Genomic DNA, 18261 nt, shown 5'->3' on the forward strand with positions numbered 1-18261 from the left:
TTTAAAGATTTAAGTGTTAAAAAAAAAAAATAAAAAAAAAAAATAAATCAGGATGTGAACAATGAAAAGAATATTTACATATACGTTATTTCAACAGTTGCAGCAACACGTGGGGATGTGTAATGCTATTTTCGGGACCACTCTACTTAATCTTTAACACACTGTTGTTCATTTTGCTGATCTCATATTTTAAGTTCCATCTTCTTCAGTGTAATATAATAAGACAGTGGCTAGTATAGTTTTCGGTAAAAGTAGACTTTAGTCTTGAAAGAATCAAAACACATTCAATGTGGCACACATGTTTTGAGTTAATTATAAATATTATTACTGCTTGGTTTTAAATATATAAAAAAATCAGTTCATTTTTTTTATCTATGTACTTATTTATTTACTTGCAATTGTATTCATACATTGTTCAAGCTGTGTGCATTGATTGTTATTTGCATTTAATGTTATTTTCCTGTTTTTTTTCATATATATTTAAAGATTTTAAATTCAAAAGTTCAGCTCAAATCAATTGCCTCAACATTTTAAACTACTGTACTTCTAAGTGAAAGATATTAATTATATTTTGACTAATGGCACCAGGTATAATTAGAAATTCACAAGTTACCAAAGAATAGGTATTGCTGCTTAAACTTATGTCAGTACTCAAAAAAAATGTTAAAGTAGTAAATAATGTGGTCATTATAGTCAAAATAATGAAAGAAAAGGATTCACTGTAGAAACTTGATAAAAAGAACTACGTTAACATCATACGACAGCCACTACCCCTAGTCACCCATAGCAACAGAACAAAATGGATGCGATTCCCGACCCTCCCTAAAAATACAATGGAAAACCATGTTGAGAATTTAAAAGCTGGACTTATTTTTTCTTACTGAAGTGTGAAAACAAACATTACAAAAAAACATTTTAAAAAAAGCAAAGATACTATTACAAAAACTTGTGCTGCAGGAAAACTTTTAGCTGCAAGTCAGCTGAAACTAGTAATTTTGTTCCTGCCTTCTTTCTTTACTTTCCATTTCCTTGGAACAGGTTATGCTGGTCCTGGGCTTCTTGCCTGGCAATATTGTAGATCTGAAGGACTCCAACAGCAAGCAGAATAATCATAATGAGGAAGGTGAGGATGGTCAAGACCAGGGCAGTCACATTGAGGCAGCGTGCAGTAGACCCATAGTGGCGAGCTCCCTCCAGATCTCCCACAACTTTCCTGTCTCTCGACTGAAAGGGCAAAACGCAATATAAATACCAATAACCACAGTGGAGAATGAAGTACTTTTTAAACAGCAGAATTCCTCAGTACCCTGCAGCAATGTAAACTGCCAATCGTACTCGTGCCTATTCCAGAGTGAATATTTGAAAGGGGCTGATCTTCAGTTACAGTTGCCTGTTCCAGTAACTTTGCTTAGATCAATGTCTTTAAAGTAAGATAAGGTCAATCCCAAGCGCTGCTACTTTGGATAAAGTTTTCTTTTGTTTTGTTGGCTATATACAGCTCAAATCTGGTGCTTGCAAAATATAAAAAGGCACTAACTTTTTGTTCTGTACAATGTAAACTGCTACACCACACATTTTTAGCAGCGTACAAACTTGGGATGGGCATTCTTTAGCAAAATTGATTAAGTGTATCACATTCGGGTATATTATGAGATGCCTGCACATGCATTTCACACTTTTGTGTATGTAGAGCGTTGTGAATTACCAAAAATCTGGGAATTTATGGACCAGTCTGTCACATGACAGGTACATTACACAACTCACACACTCAAAAACACACATTTCTATCAATTTCTCATCCTTGACCTTTATTATATTAATATAATGAAAAAATAAGCGTCACAATTTTAAACGTTTTAATAAACATGGTAAAAAAAAAAAAAAGTGCTGTACCATGATAAAATACTGTAGCGATCTGTACTTGTGTTGTATCCTTTTGTGTGTTGGTGTGAAGCATGATTGCATCCCCAGGGTGCTTGTGAATGTTGTCTGATCTGGTTATTTTTGTGCCTCGTTCGATTTGTGGGGTCCAATAACATGTCTTGTTATGTCTAAATATTACATGTTTTTCGCGTATAAGGGGCTGCTTGCACGCGGCTGTGGCCTGTGTTGTGGTGAATAAAGTCTGTTGTTTAGCGAATGTGATCTTACTGCGGTCATCTGACTTTTATTTCAACGTTACAATAAATACAATTACGGGGCTCTTGTTTCGTTCAAGCATCTTATTTTTTAAGCATACAAACAAAAAACAACTTAGAAAAACAAAACAAAAAAACACCACCACTATCCTTAAAAGGGATATCTTTGGTAAATCACCTTACCGCATTTACAATTACTAACACCATTTACTTGTCTATGCGCAACTTAAGTCCGCGCTAACTCCTAAACCTGTCATTATTAAACGGTTAGGATTTTAAACAGTTTGTTTCGTAGCCTCTACTGCGACTACAGCCGACGCTGTAATACTTTGACCAACATTTCATAAATACATTTATAATGTGTTTTCTTTACTTTACTTTTCTTAAAATGAGTTAATAAAGCTTAAAGAAAAAAGAAAAAAAGGCATAATTTTCAATTTGCGTGTGCGAGTTAAGTGTTCCATAACAATAACCCACATGAATGCCTTTGTACGTTTAGATAATTATCTAATTGTTTACAGCTTTGGTAGTGTTATGTTTCCATAGTTACTTGACAATATTTTGTCAAGATACAGAAGGAGACAGTATTTTACAGTTTATTATTATTTATAATGAATATATATGTAGCCTATTTATTAGTATATTTTATAAATATTACGATGTTCGTAAAATTACAATCACTCCACCCCTCCCGAAGCAATCAGTCTTGCCAAATTGGAATTCGCCCAGCGTGTGGAACTAGTGAGGGGCCCTTCCCTACTCCTCTCCACAAAACGTGTACGTTTTGAAATAACTATGTTAAAAGTATTTGCACGGTATTTGATCAAGGTCTACAAGTTTGCGCGGCCAGAAAATATCGTGTCGCAGTTAATGTTATATATATATATATATATATATATATATAATATAACCAAAAACCATAACATTCCTTGCAATTTTAAGACAACACAAAAACATGCAAGATACTTGCAATGAAAACTTTTTTTTTTCTATTTTTTTAAGTGTTCTGTAGAGTACTTACCTTGATTGAGAAAAGCAGGGCTGCGAATCCCAAACAGCAGAAGTTCATATAGATGGTGTTAAAAATTGACCAAACAATGTGATCCCGAACCTGGGGGTATACAGGAGGACCCATGTTCACCACCGCGGGGCTGCATACCCCCCGATCTTCTCTCAGCCGCTCGTAGTTATCGGTTTGGATTTGCAGTGGGACATTGTCGCGGGTGTATTGAAAATTCTCCATTGTTGTGAATCTCTACCGTTTGAATAACGTTCTTTCTAGAAGTTTGCAGCAAGTTGATTAGGCGCAGGCTGGGTTTACCTGAGGGAGGGACGGGTTGTGTTTTGTTCATAGGCTAAAAGGAATGTATCCCATTTTGTTTTTGCAGCTCTGCTCCCGCCCCCAAACAGAACCCCAACCAAATTTAAGGCATTATTATATTCCAACTGAAACACAGCCGTACTGCATGTAACAACTCTAGTGAAAAATAAAGTAAAATGAGCTTGATAGTTTTCAAGGGACAAAAAATCCTGCAAAGCAGAATTAATAGCATTCTGCAAAGTCATTAACACACTTATAAACAATAATCAGTTATTCTACTGTATTTATTTTTGTGGAACAGGTTTTGTTTTCTTTTTTTACAATACAAACAATAAATATACAAATGATCACACACACACACACATATACATATATTAACAATTATAAATATCTAAACTATAATGCCTTAATAATACTGTGCAATTCCAGTTAATAAAATTGTTATCTTTCTTTCAGAGATAAATTACCCAGATGGGTAATTATTCATTTTTTCAAAATGCAAAAATGAGTCTGCACATTCCCAACATAGTATATCATACAAAACTCATACATAATAATCTGTATTCAGAAATAACAGAACTACAAGAAATGTAAACAATTGTATAAGAGTTTTTTTTTTTTAATTAAAAGTTTTAGTTATAACGGATTTGAATGAAACTGTAATTACTGAATTCTACCAGAATCACAGTAAACTATAAGTCATGCATTTGAATAGTAATTTAACATTACCATAATAATATTTTTAATTAAAAAAAAAACCTAAAAAAACATATTTTACAGTTATTTTGGCATACATTTAACAGTAATAATGTCAGATTAAGCACTGGAAAAATTGTTTAGGAGACACAAATAAACAGCTTTGTGAAAAAATCGCACATAGTTGTTTTGTAAATGATTTTTCTTAATCAGTGATAGTGGGCCTTTGTGTCGTGATGACCACTGTGATATATTGACCAGTGGCAGAGGGAACCTGTCCTGTAGTGTCTGAGCCAGAACATTGTGAGTTAACATTGTTCCCAACAGTCCCAAAATTAGGAGCATTGTTTACAATATATTGAAATTAGACAATGAACATACAGTGAATGTTCCAAAGGCCTGACCACACAGTACAGTGTGGGAAAGGCAAGAGTGGGGGAGGTTGAACAGACTGAACAGGTTTGACTTAAATATGAAAATGGCCGCTGTCCTTCACCTTGTGGGTCCCTTGTGTTTACTGACGTTGAACCAGCACAGATGAAACAATACACTTAACCAGCATGCTTGGATCTGATCAATGTTTATCACTAACAACATGAGGAGTACTGTCAACATGAAAAATCTTTTCAGAACAAAGATAACAAAAACACAGAGTAACAGTGGATATTAAAAGTATTCAGAAATATTCACAGGTGAAAGTGGAGACAGGTTGCCAGACCGGAAACTCAATTAATTGAACACAACAATTTTGAGGAAGGGTATATATTAGCTGCAGTGATAAACCAGCTGGACACATTGTTAAATCTATTTATTTTTAATTTTTTTTTTTACCACAATTTATAGTATTTCCCCATAGTGTGTGTGTTATTTTCACGTTAGCAAAGGTTAACAACTGTTTTTTAAAACACAGTATGTAATGCTGCCTTTTAAATTGACACATTTGTAAAAACATTATAAGCCTTTTTTATTTTTTAGTAATGCCAGAGAGATGTTCTACCAAAACAAATCTGAATTATTACAAAACTGTTACAATCAACAACAAAACTGTCCAAAATAAGTAAACAAGTAGGGTAATGAATGCAATATTTAAAACTGTGATCACCAATGTGTATCAATATGCAATAAATTAAAACATTGAATTGCAGTAACTTTATATTTGGAGGCATAAGTTACAGTAATGTGTAAACATGGATGTTAGGAAGGCTAAAAGCAATATTACCAGTGATGCTGAACATAATCCTAACAACATCTTCCATTATTATAAAAGTAAAATGACTGAAAGAGGAGGTTAAGGTATTGAGGGATGAATATGAAATGCAAAATATCTGATGTATTAGGCAAATTTTTTTTTTATGTTTTCACCAGAGAGGAAATGACACGGCACCAGTGCAGTCTGGTTGTGTACACACAGGAATTGAAGATTTTAGCATCAATGAAATGGAGGCATTAAATAAGCTACAGGAGCTACAAAAATAACAATATTCAAGGGTGCGTAAGGAAATAAGTGTAGAAATAAGTAGACCACCGGCTACTATCATGAATAGTTCTATAGAAACAGGTGGGGCCCCTGAAGACTGGAAGCTTGCAAATTTGTGCCATTATTTAAAAGGGGGATATGACACTCCCAGATAATTTTAGACCTATTTGTTTAACTTCCATAACTTGCAAAATGATGGAAGCAATATTGTGAGGTAAGTTTGAAGACTTTATACAGCAACAGTATTATAGGGGACAGCCTGCATGGGTTTAGAAGAGGGAGGTCATGCTTTACTAACCTTCTTGGCTTTTTTGTGGATGTTACAGCTAATGTAGATGATGGCAATGCTTATCATACAATTTTTCTTGATTTTCAAAAAGCCTTTGATAAAGTCCCCCATGAAAGACTCATACGTAAATTAAAATCAGCAGGAACACAGGGGTGGACATGAAATTAGATATCGAACTGGTTATAAAATAGAAATCAGAGAGTAACTGTGAGAGACATAAAAACAGGTGTAAGGTAATGCCTGCAGAGTTTGGTGGATTATAGCTTAAATACTGGGATTACAGTTTTCAATCACGGCATATAATGGTGAAAAAAATAAATATAATTGTATGTATACAAAGTGTTATGTATATAAAGCCATGAGACTGTAATCATAGCAATGTTAATGTTTATCAACAGATAAACACTGAAACATTGTAGGATTCAATGTCACCAGGCTCTTTTGAAATGTTTGCTGATGTTCCAGTGTCAGTTTAATTTAGCTGGAAAAATTACTGGCTCTTTATTTGAACACTCACTCACATGCAAAACTGCTGTTGCTCAATACTAAACAATAATCAAACAATCCAGTAAGCAATTGTACTTTACATGCTATCTAAATTCCACTGTGACAGGGTAGTCAGGGCGGTAACCTCGGGCCAGGAAATCATAGCAGCACAAACAGGATTTGTGCTGCTGCGCGTATTTATTTAACAAAAATAAATCAAATATTTAAACAACACTGCTCACAGAGCAAAATAAATGGTTCCTCCTCTTTGAACACCCACCCTCTGCAGCCAAAGTGCATGGCTTTCATATTATGGTAGAGGGGTTACCTAGCTATTATCTTATTACCCCTTGGCCATAGTCTGCACGGTTTAATAATTATTCGTGACTGCCAGCTAATTCAACAATTACTAGCTGACAGTCACACATTCCCATGAGGTATTCTAAAACTACAACAATGACAAATAATGTCGGACAGCACCTTGCTCATCCTTCCAAATAATAATACAAAACATGACTTTTTGCTGTCATATTAACAATACATAAATCAACATAATCCATCCATCCATTATATGTAACTGCTTAATCCTATAGAGGGTTGCAGTGAGCCAAAGCCTAGCCTGGCAGACATAGGGGTGCAAGGCGGGACTACACCCTGGACTGGACACCAGTCCATCATAGGGTAACTGAGAGAGGCCAATCCACCTAGCCAGCATGTCTTTGGACTGTGGGAGGAAACCCACGCAAACACAGGAGAGTATGCAAACTCCACACAGACAGACCCCAGAGGATGGAATTGAACCCAGGACCCTGGGGCTGCAAGGCAGTGGCGCTAACCACCACGCCACCGTGCCGCACTAAATCATAATAATAAACAAATACAAAATTACACATTTATATGCAAGGCTTTGTCCTGCCCCCTCAAAGTGCAGGACTTATCTTCCACCCTGCCACATCCACCAATCAAGAATCTCCAGTAGAGGGCACTGTGACAGGATAACATCACAGCCAAGGCAGGTGAATGTCAGGACACAGACCCAGAGACAGAAGCTGCAGTTGTACAGTTTTATTTAACAATAAACAAAGAAAAAAGGCACACTGGTCAAAACAAAAGGTTTAGACAAAACAAAAATACAAATACTTTTACCATCAGGCTGGGCATTATCGTTCACTCACGGTCTCACCAACACAGTACATACCCTACCAAAACCCCTCCCACAACAAATGATCCCAACTGCCTTTTTATACACCTGCGGCTGGAGCCTAATTAATCATCAATTGTTCTATTCAATCCAGCCACATTCTCACTTAGAGCTGACAGGGAGAGATTAACTCAACAACACATGTGCAGGGCCTCTGCCTTTTTACAGACATATTAGCATTAAAAAACAAAATTATATTTTATATATATATTATAACAACATATTATGAAAGAAAAACAAAACATTTAAAATGAACCTTTAAAAGAAAAGGCATTCTTAACCATTTTTTGCTATAACACCCCCATTATCAGATATTACCTTGGACCCCTAATCAGGGTCCTTTTGCTTTAATAATACCCTGACGACAAGATTTGCTGGCTGGAATCCATGGAGTTACACTTGGCAATGCGGGCTCACCGTTTCAGCCAGTTCCTGTTCTTTGATGTGCTTTGAATAGCTGGAAATGTAAAAGTTGTGGGTGTGCAGTACATGTCACATGACTTAGAAGAAAAGGATACAGTAATCTCAGCCACTTCCATCTGGAATGCATCACAGACAGGGAAGTAAGATAAAGTCAGGGGTCATCATTAACACTGCTAAGTATAACACTGTGGCAGAGCACAGCTCTGCTCTTTAGAAATTGGCAGGGATGGGGTTAAATTCCCCTACCTGCCTTGGTTCATTGTGTTCAGGTGGCTGGGGTTGATTATATGATTAATTTAATTAACGATCAATCAGCGCCCAGCCACCTGACGTAAAAGGAGGCCTCTGCTTTTCATTTAGAAAGAGGGAGCTAAGGAAGCAGGTTGGTGTTTGTGTTTTTTTTGTATTTGTGAATCCAGTGAAGGCATTGCCCAGCCTGGAAACCTTAATTTTGCAAGTTTTGTTTTTGTATTGCTTTATTTGTGTTTAAATCCCTTTATTTTGCCCTTATGCATGTTTATTTTGTGTTTATTTATAATAAAAGTATATTCTATTATCTATCCACTCGCCAGCCTACTACATTTGGTGTCAGAGTGGGATAGCACCACCTAGAGGCTCAGAGCAGTATTTATTTATTTTCATTTTTGGAATTTTTGGGATAATTTTATTTTTTTTTTGAAAAAAAAATAAAAATGGGAACGAAGAGCAGACAGCGGCAAAGGCAAGAAAAGCAGCAGCAGCTGAAGAAATGTAAGCTGCTGCAGCCACCGCTGGAGGACCCGGCCAGCCTCTTCCCCTGGTGCAGGAAGGAGGACCATCGTTGGCGGTCCTGCCCAGACGTGCCACCAGAAAACTGGTGTGTCCGGTGTGAGGAGGACGGCCACAACTGGGCAGGATGCCCCTACAACCAGGCCCAAGAAGAGGTGCCGTGTTCACCCCGGGCATCAGGGGCCACCCCACTACCTCCAGCACCACCACCTTCACCACCGTCCCAGGAGATCTGGGACTGGTTGATGCAACCTGAGGCAGACCTCGTCCACGATCTCCCCATAGTTATCAACACGCTGTGGTGTCGAGATGAGGAGAGGTGGGAACAGTGGGAGGAACAACACCACCCAGCGTCCTTCCCAGAGGTTGCCCTCATGGTGGTTAATTACCTGGCGGTAGACATGGGAGGTGCCCCGGTCACTCTAATAAAGAGGGGTGAGTCGCCTTCCCGAGAGCCCAGAGGGGAGGAGCTATGGCCCAAGGATGCCTGCCTTGCACCGCTCAGGGATGACGCTTCCGCATCACCTGGGGTCGCTGGTGTCTCCTTTTTGTTTTTTAGGCCTCCCGAAGGTCTGCTGCCTCCTCTGCCACGAGAGGGAGCCGGGCCTCCGTCGCCACCTCTGCCACAAGAGGGAGCCGGGCCGCCGTCGTCGCCGTGCTACCTTGGAGATTCGGGGCCCCCTCAACCAAAGAAGTCTTGGGGGCTCCGACATCAACCCCGCCCACCACCACCCACCAAAACAGCCCACCCAAGGGACATAATTGTGGCTGGTGTACGTTGTACGTGGGGGGGGAGGTATGTGGCAGAGCACAGCTCTGCTCTTTAGAAATTGGCAGGGATGGGGTTAAATTCCCCTACCTGCCTTGGTTCATTGTGTTCAGGTGGCTGGGGTTGATTAGATGATTAGTTTAATGATCAATCAGCGCCCCAGCCACCTGACATAAAAGGAGGCCTCTGCTTCTCATTTAAAAAGGAGGGAGCTGAGGAAGCAGGTTGGTGTTTGTGGTTTTTTGTATTTGTGAAGGCATTGCCCAGCCTGGAAACCTTAATTTTGCAAGTTTTGTTTTTGTATTGCTTTATTTGTGTTTAAATCCCCTTATTTTGCCCTTGTGCATGTTTACTTTGTGTTATTTATAATAAAAGTATATTTGTTTGAACTACAGTCTGTCTCTGGGCCTCTATCCACTCGCCAGCCTGCCACAAACACATTTATGAATACTCATGTGTTCTCCCCTACTGGTAATTTTGGACTTTGAGATGACCACCCAGACCCTCCCCAATGAATGTATAGGAAACACAGCAGGTAAGTAAATTTCAACAATTGTTGTTAACACAGGTAAATATATCATAGACAAATTTCACAGATAGACAAGGAAGCACTACAAGTCCTAAAACCTTAAAAAAAAAAATAAAAAAATTCCTCACCTCTGTCTGTCCCACATTACATACCCAGTCTCTCCTCTTCTTCAACAGGTATGTATAGTACAAATGATATAACAATGTCACCTGGGATCTTGGGGGGCCGCGAGATCTAATCCTGTAAACAGTTGACTGTATGCTCAATCCTGTATATATCACTGGTATGGAGACAGTAATTCAGACAGTGGCCACGGCCTGCTTGATCTCCTCCAGGCCCTGGTGGAAAGAAACAAACACAAAAATATCTTCTGCCACTTTTGCACCCTCACCGACACTGCGCTGTAGTTCCTGTAGAACAAAGGACATGAACAGCACTTATTCCCACTCCAAGCAGCACTCTGTCTGGTTCCAAACACACCCAGCTTTCGCTCCCCCCCACCCCAGCTCTATGAATAGCCTTCCAACACGGCCACTGGTACTTCACTTGAATAGGGCCTTGCAGTTCCGGTCTGTGTTGTGCTGCTGGTAGTCGATCTCCTGGGTCATCCCTTAAAACCTTTGTAGCAGTGATGTCAATAGTGTCGGAGCCACAGGTCATTAATATATCTACGTCCCTCACAAGCTGCAGTGCGTGAGTACCTGCACCTTTTGGAACCCTTGTGTACTTGGAGGTCATGCAACCACACTTTTAGATGCAGTCCAACCATAATCCACATTCAATATTACTCATAGCATTATACTGTTGACTTATCTTGTACATAAATATCCATAATACTTCCCTTTGTATTATATTTAAGCAGTCCTCCCCGAACTCGGAACCATTTCGCCAGTTTCGTGTTTATTCCAGACATAACAGCACAAACCACAGAGCAACAACATTCGTGAAAACTTTTGTGATCATTTGCTTTCAACTTTCAAGTTTAAAATTCCCAAAAATATATTAAAAAATAGGCTACTTTGAAATCGACACAGTCGTTTAAAAACAGGTAGGTCACATAGTTAATACATTAAGCATTAATTATTTAAAGATTGTTTTAGCTGCATATGTCAAATATGTTTTTAATGAAAACAAACTATAACTGATTATACACATCACAAAGAAATCATGCAATCCTGTTGAAAAAGTTAGTAAATGATTGCAAAATACAGACAACAACTGCTGCGTGTGCACATCACTCGTATTTTACCTCAGACACGAGCAAAATAAAAATTAGACGTGCCTGTGGGATGATCTCATTTTATGCATGCGCAATGCGCCATAGGATACAAATTTCTGAGAGGGTACTGAACTCTTTACATTGTCAGACACCTGAAGCGTCCTTTTAGACTGATAAACTGATAGACTTCAGTATAGAAAAAAACAGTATGGACCATTGATGTTGAAGTCCAAACTGATTTTTTTTGACTCGCCAATGGCGGTACGCTACTGTGACAGGGTCTTGCTCGTGTCACGTGTGTGGGTAGCCACTGATTAGGCACACAGAGAGACACAGTGGTACTTACTTATTTATTTAATACACTACATATTGGTGGGTGGGAGGGAACATTAGAGCCCAACCAGCCTCAACCAACCACCAGACAGCTAACTGGCTCCAACGTTGTCACCACATTATCATCAATATAATTTATCATTACCATCACTATAATTTACTATTGTCATTTCCCATCACCATCATTATTATTTAACCTTATAATTTCTCATTCCTATAATCATCATTACTAACATCACTACAATAGTCTATCCTTTCACATTACCACTCACTCTCATGCATACAATACATAACTTATCAATAATCTATTAACATGTAACAATAATTAACAACCATACACCAACAATTATTATCCCCCTGGGCTTCTATAAGGGGTCGCCCATTCAACCCCGCTTACCCCCTAAACCCAGTGTCCCTTCACAGGGCTCCTCTCTGGAAAATCCCCCGCCTCCTTCCCCCACAAACAACAGGCTCCTTTGCCGACGCTTGGCAGGCAATTCCTCCCGCTGACTTCCGGGTAGGCAGGCTCTCCTCCTCCCTCATCAGTTTCCAGGACCGGAACTCCTCCTTCTGCAGCTCTAGGGGACGGACCCTCCTCGGCCTCGGCGTTCGAGATCTCTCGGCTCCATCACAGAGCCTTTGTAAGGACAGCGGCTCCATTCCTTTCCTTCAGCAGCCCCTCAGGGGGTTACCTGCGGTCTGCCCTTATTCCCCTCCCCCAAAAATTCAGGGGTTTGCTCCTCCATGTCTCTCTGTAGCCATCTAGCCTTGCTTCGGCAGGATGCAGCGGAATCCACTTCCGACACTATATGTGACAGGGTCTTGCTCGTGTCATGTGTGTGGGTAGCCGCTGATTAGGCACACAGAGAAAAACATGGAAAGACGTGGAGTTGAAAATGCTGGCACAGGCACAAAGGTTTTATTAACAAACAAACACAAATGAAAGTATAGGTGGTCATTTGACGTTACCAACGATGGTAACGCACAGAGGACTAATACAGCAAGTTGTACAAAAATGAAAAATAAAACACAGTACAAAAAACTATAAATCAAAGGTGCCGTGAAAACGGCGGGCCTTGCAGCAGCCCCCAGCTATCTCGTGCAGATGTTTTTAAACTGACGGACACTCGGTCAAGACCCGCCCACCTGCTGATTGAGCACCGGCACAGCCAATCAATTGCTGCCCTTCCCCTCAACCTAGCCTAGCAGGCAGCAAGTCTCAATCGAGCTCCAATAATAAACAATAATTCAATTCACAAATCAACCCCAAAATGACACACAACCCATTCCCACATATAAATCACACCAACACTTATTTACCATTGTACAGGGCAATCGCCCTGCCACAGCTACGTGCTGCAGTACAGGACTGAACCGGATATCAGACCGGTTTTTGCGGTCCCCTATGCATCCCTACTACATAATATATAAATTTAATGATTTGCACTTCTCCTAATCCCTGTGTATGACCGTTATAACCCATTCCTCTCTGAATTTGCACAGGTGCTTACTTTTTTTCTTTGGTGGAGCAGGTCTTATAGGGTACTCCTTGCTTTATTGACACATCACTAGCAGCCTGTGGAAGATGGAGTCCTGCCTCTACCCTGTGCCCTTGTGCAGTTTTTCCCTCAAGGACTCTCTGAGCTCTGGGGAGAGGGAGCTTCTTAGCCCACTCAGCATTTTCTCTGCCAGCCTCTCCGAATGCCTGCCCACCGCTCAACCAGCTGGCCAGCAGTTAATCAGCAGGAGCATGGGATCCAGCAGATGGGCCAGCCGGGTCACTTCTACCTTCACAAAGCTGGCTCCTCCAGCATGGACCGGACTATCAGGAACCCCTCATCTCAATCCACACTCACTGCTCACCAGGGATTAAAAACACTTTGATAAAAAATAAACTGAAAAGATTAAATAAATATTCATAAATTAAGTAATAAATAAATAAATATGAAAAAGTAGCACGAAATTCTGCTCCTACCACCCATGGCAATTAACACTACAGCCTCTCAGCAAACTCCTTCCATGATCCCACAGACCGAGAGAGAGAGAATAAGAGAAATAACACTGTGATAGCCGTAGTTTTGGTGTTGTTTTCTGTGTGAGTTTTTTAGGTGTGGCAACCCTTTGGACTGAGCTTTGGGAATAGCTCATTGAAGATTTGACCACTGTTTCTCCTGCTCTGTCTCAAAAGTTACAGGATCCAATGGTGCATGGTTCATGTTTGCTCTTTTTGAAAGACTTTTTACCAAAGCTTGCTTCTGTTAACCTGGAGCTTCAGAAAAGCCAGCTTCAATTTTTGACAGCATTGAAGTGATCGATACGTTCAGAATGACAATCACTGACATCGTCCTTCACCTTCAAGAGGAATGGGACTTTTCAGTTTTTGGGGAACTCATCAGTTTCTTGTGTGCCAGGATGAGAGTGTACAGCAAAGGGTCTGCACCCTGTACAGTGCCCGGGCTCTACAAAGGCGAGGCACCATGGAAGCACTTCCTCCTTCAGTCTCTTTTGGGCAGGTGGCTGAGGTTGGATTTTTCCTCGGAGGAGCCATTTCTCCATTGTGCTCACTTCATCCCACCTGTAGGCTTCCCACCCAAGGGCATCTTTGTAGAGGCACACGTCTGGCAGGTGCACATACTCCAGCCAAGCTAAGCACCAAGGAGCCCCTCCTTTTCCGGCGCTACTGCTCCAAACGATTCTCCTTTCGCTGCACTTCATTTTTTCCTTCCTTTTTTTTTCAAACCTGCAGTTCCTGTCTCTAGGGACACAATCCCGACTGACACCAACTGTGACAGGGTAGAGTCACTGGCAAAGCTGTTTCTACCACGAAGTGAGACCCAGACACACAAGCTGCAAGTTTAACCACTTGAACTCCAGATGAAACAGATGAAAAAAAATGAAACCTCTTCCCAGGTACCAGATTTTGAAAATATAAAATTTTCAAACCTGTAATTGCTATAAAATGTTAACATGTAATGAATAAAACACAAATAAACAATGAAAACAAAAACAATGTGTTTTGATAGTATTTCATCACAGCACAGCCAATTCAAAACAGCTTCCCGTTTGCAGCTGGCTTACCTGTAAAGTAGCTGCATGCGCTTTTGTTTGTACAGTCACAAAGGTAAGTGATTAGCTTTTCGGGAACAAAAGCCAAAAGACACTCCAATGGAGAATGCAAACTCTCAAGTTCCACGGCAGGGTGCACATCTGTGTGAACAGGTGCAAAATCAAATGATGGAGGACTGGCACAATCATAGGGATCAGTAATAAACAGCCAGACCCCTGCTGTTCTTGGCTCCATAACATCCTAAGTTAGCATCACTGTCACTGGTATTGAAATCCTCTGAACCAACTTCGAAATCTTCACTATTCCTGTTGTCACTCTTCATGTATGTTGCCATGTTTAGCTTTTGCTTAAAATTATATAAACTACAACTAAACAAGTAAAAGTAATAATAAAACAAAAAATAATTTAAAACACTATATATATATATATATATATATATATATATATATATATACACACACACACACACAGCTCTGGAAAAAATTAAGAGACCACTGCAAAATTATCAGTTTCTCTGGTTTTACTATTTATAGGTATGTGTTCGGGTAAAATTAACATTTTTGTTTTATTCTATAAACTACTGACAACATTTATCCCAAATTCCAAATAAAAAATATTGTCATTTAGAGCATTTATTTGCAGAAAATGACAACTGGTCAAAATAACAAAAAAGATGCAGTGTTGTCAGACCTCAAATAATGCAAGGAAAATAAGTTCAGATTCATTTGTAAACAACACAATACTAATGTTTTAACTTAGGAAGAGTTCAGAAATCAATATTTGGTGGAATAACCCTGATTTTCAATCACAGCTTTCATGCGTCTTGGCATGCTCTCCACCAGTCTTTCACATTGATGTTGGGTGACTTTATGCCACTCCTGGCACAAAAATTCAAGCAGCTCGACTTTGTTTGATGGCTTGTGACCATCGATCTTCCTCTTGATCACATTTCAGAGGTTTTCAATGGGGTTCAGGTCTGGAGATTGGGCTGGCCATGACAGGGTCTTGATCTGGTGGTCCTCCATCCACACCTTGATTGACCTGGCTGTGTGGCATGGAGCATTGTCCTGCTGGAAAAAACAATCCTCAGAGTTGGGGAACATTGTCAGAGCAGAAAGAAGCAAGTTTTCTTCCAGGACAACCTTGTACTTGGCTTGATTCATTAGCCCTTCACAAAGACAAATCTGCTTGATTCCAGCCTTGCTGAAGCACCCCCAGATCATCACCGATCCTCCACAACATTTCACAGTGGGTGCGAGACACTGTGGCTTGTAGGCCTCTCCAGGTCTCCGTCTAACCATTAGATGACCAGGTGTTGCGCAAAGCTGAAGCCTTCATCAAAAGCTGAATGGCTTCCTGCAATATCTCTCATTCTTCTAAACGCTCACAGGTAGATTGGAATCGCTACATGACACGCAATTGGATACAAATGTCATCTGACCTTCCCCAACTTTCATTGCACATTCCACAGTACTAGCACTGCCTTAGAGAATGAAACCTGAAACGTTAGCCTGAGAAACCGCTCATAGAATAGAATGGGAAACTTGACGTACGCGGGTACGGCATGGTACTGTAAGTGGTTAACCGCAAATGCGCATGTTTAATAACAAACAAAGACAGTATACATGCTTATTAAAAACCATAAATTAATGGTGAAAATGTTGCTTTCAGCTAAAAGTTTTATAACTTGGACAGAAAGGCTGGGCAGCATTTAAGTCAAGCAAAAAAAAAAACAATGTGTACCATACAGAGTTTACCTGTTATCGTGGTCAACTAGCCTTGGTCTCCAGCTTAAACAAACAGTACGATCAAGACAACATAAATAAATAAATACGACCCAAGAGCAGGTTCAAGAACAGCTTTTTAATATTTCATGTTATAACTTGCTTACAAACATTTTTGTAAATATATTTAAAGATGGAAATAATTCCCACCTGCTTTATTGCTTAAACTGTTAAATGACCATAACTAAGGCTCTAAGATTTAAAAAAAAACACCTTTTGTGATATCAGGCATTTAAAATTATTATTATGCATTTAATCTGTTTAGACACCTACATTTGTTCTTCAACTACAGTGCCTCCAGATTTGAGAATTGGGATTGATCAGAAAGGTGGTAGTTTCCATTAGTTTATGGATCCAATCAGCCTAATCTTTGCTTTCATTTACAAGATTCTCAAACATTCTGGCAACTGCTAACTTGGCAACCTGAAATTTCCTTTCTCTGTCATCAGTGGTCATCACCCAATGATCTTTGGCAAGCCAGTCCACAAAGACACTGTTTAAGTTGCAATTCCTTATCAACAGTGAAATTTCATTCTTTATTCATGAGATTGAGCTACTAGCATCATGTATATGAAACATAACTGAAAACTGTATGTCCATGTAGACCAAAAGCATGTCTTTCAATCGCTCTATATGAGCTGTATGTACAACAGCACCGACATTGACGTAAAACACATAATTTGGGATATGCGCCACCCTTTCTGTCTCAATAGCACACTATTCATTCCATTTCTTCACTAAAGGTCTAACCATAACCAAGGTGTCCAATAACAGTCAAGTCAACTTATCAAGCCTGAAAAGAAAAACATTTAGCTTAATATTAAAGATATCAAAATATGATTTTGGTATTACTTCTGAATTGAGTGGATTAGTGAATGTTCTAGACTTGATCAACTGCCCATATTCCCCTTTTCTTTTGCTGCAAGTTGCTGTAAAACATCCTGAGTCTGTTCTCATTTGCAGATTATTAGAGTTGTTTTGGTCCACATTGAGATCAACAGAATAACAGTTAAACATAGACCTACAGTACATGAGTGGAAGGGATCGGCAAACAGTAGATTAGCTCTTGTGCCATTCCTGAATGCTTACATTCTTATTAAGGTTACTAAAAACAAGTGTAGTTTTGAAATATTGTACATAACTAAACACATTACAGGTGATTAAAAGTCAATACCAGGTAAACACTATATATTTCAAATGTACCAATAAACTTCTCCAATGTTAAATTGTTTGTATAAACAATTTTTAGAAAATGTTTTACACTGGTATTGGAAAGCATATGAGTTAATAATTCCAAAATATTTGTTGACCAGCAGCATCTGCACTCGACAGAATCTCATCAGAATTAATCAATGGCAGTGCTTTAATTTATAGTTTGGTCTTCAGAGCGTAATTCATTCGTTAAGTCAGTTACTATGAATTTAGTTTTTTAAGTGTAAAGCACAATACATTACGTTAATAATATTAAAGACTGCATTTAACCTATTTTCTGAATTGCGTTAAATTGTATTCAGGTTTTTTCATACATTTCAGCTTCTTACGTGTTATATCGATTTGAATAAAAACACATTATTTTTTCATTGTGTGTTAGTTTTGGAGATTTTCTTTCCATTATGGTGTTGGAAGGATTTCTGCGAGTTAAATCGATATATTCCACAATACTGAATAAATGTTTGAGCACCACATGGTTTATTTCAGAAACTGAAATCGGGTTACATGAATATTTTCATATTCAGCATTACTTTGTAATTAAAATATGAA

The 18261-nt window shown here is 39.2% G+C and overlaps 1 protein-coding gene across 1 annotated transcript; it reads right to left on the reverse strand.

The window, feature by feature from the left end:
- Positions 1-362: 362 nt before the first annotated feature.
- On the reverse strand, positions 363-3544 carry LOC121330403 (dispanin subfamily A member 2b-like). The gene is made up of 2 exons (XM_041276902.1): positions 3160-3544; positions 363-1224 (listed from the first exon to the last, which is right to left on the reverse strand). Exons 1-2 carry the CDS (start codon positions 3379-3381, stop codon positions 1015-1017), a joined length of 432 nt encoding a protein of 143 aa, XP_041132836.1. The 5' UTR covers positions 3382-3544; the 3' UTR covers positions 363-1014.
- Positions 3545-18261: the final 14717 nt, after the last annotated feature.

The sequence above is a fragment of the Polyodon spathula genome, chromosome 17 (genome assembly GCF_017654505.1).
Source record: "Polyodon spathula isolate WHYD16114869_AA chromosome 17, ASM1765450v1, whole genome shotgun sequence".
NCBI lineage: Eukaryota > Metazoa > Chordata > Actinopteri > Acipenseriformes > Polyodontidae > Polyodon > Polyodon spathula.

Coding starts and splice junctions, on each gene's coding strand:
- LOC121330403 (XM_041276902.1), bottom strand. CDS start 3,381: ATGGAGAATTTTCAATACACCCGCGACAATGTCCCACTGCAAATCCAA. Junction 1,225..3,159: donor CCCTGCTTTTCTCAATCAAG/GTAAGTACTCTA, acceptor TTGCCCTTTCAG/TCGAGAGACAGGAAAGTTGT.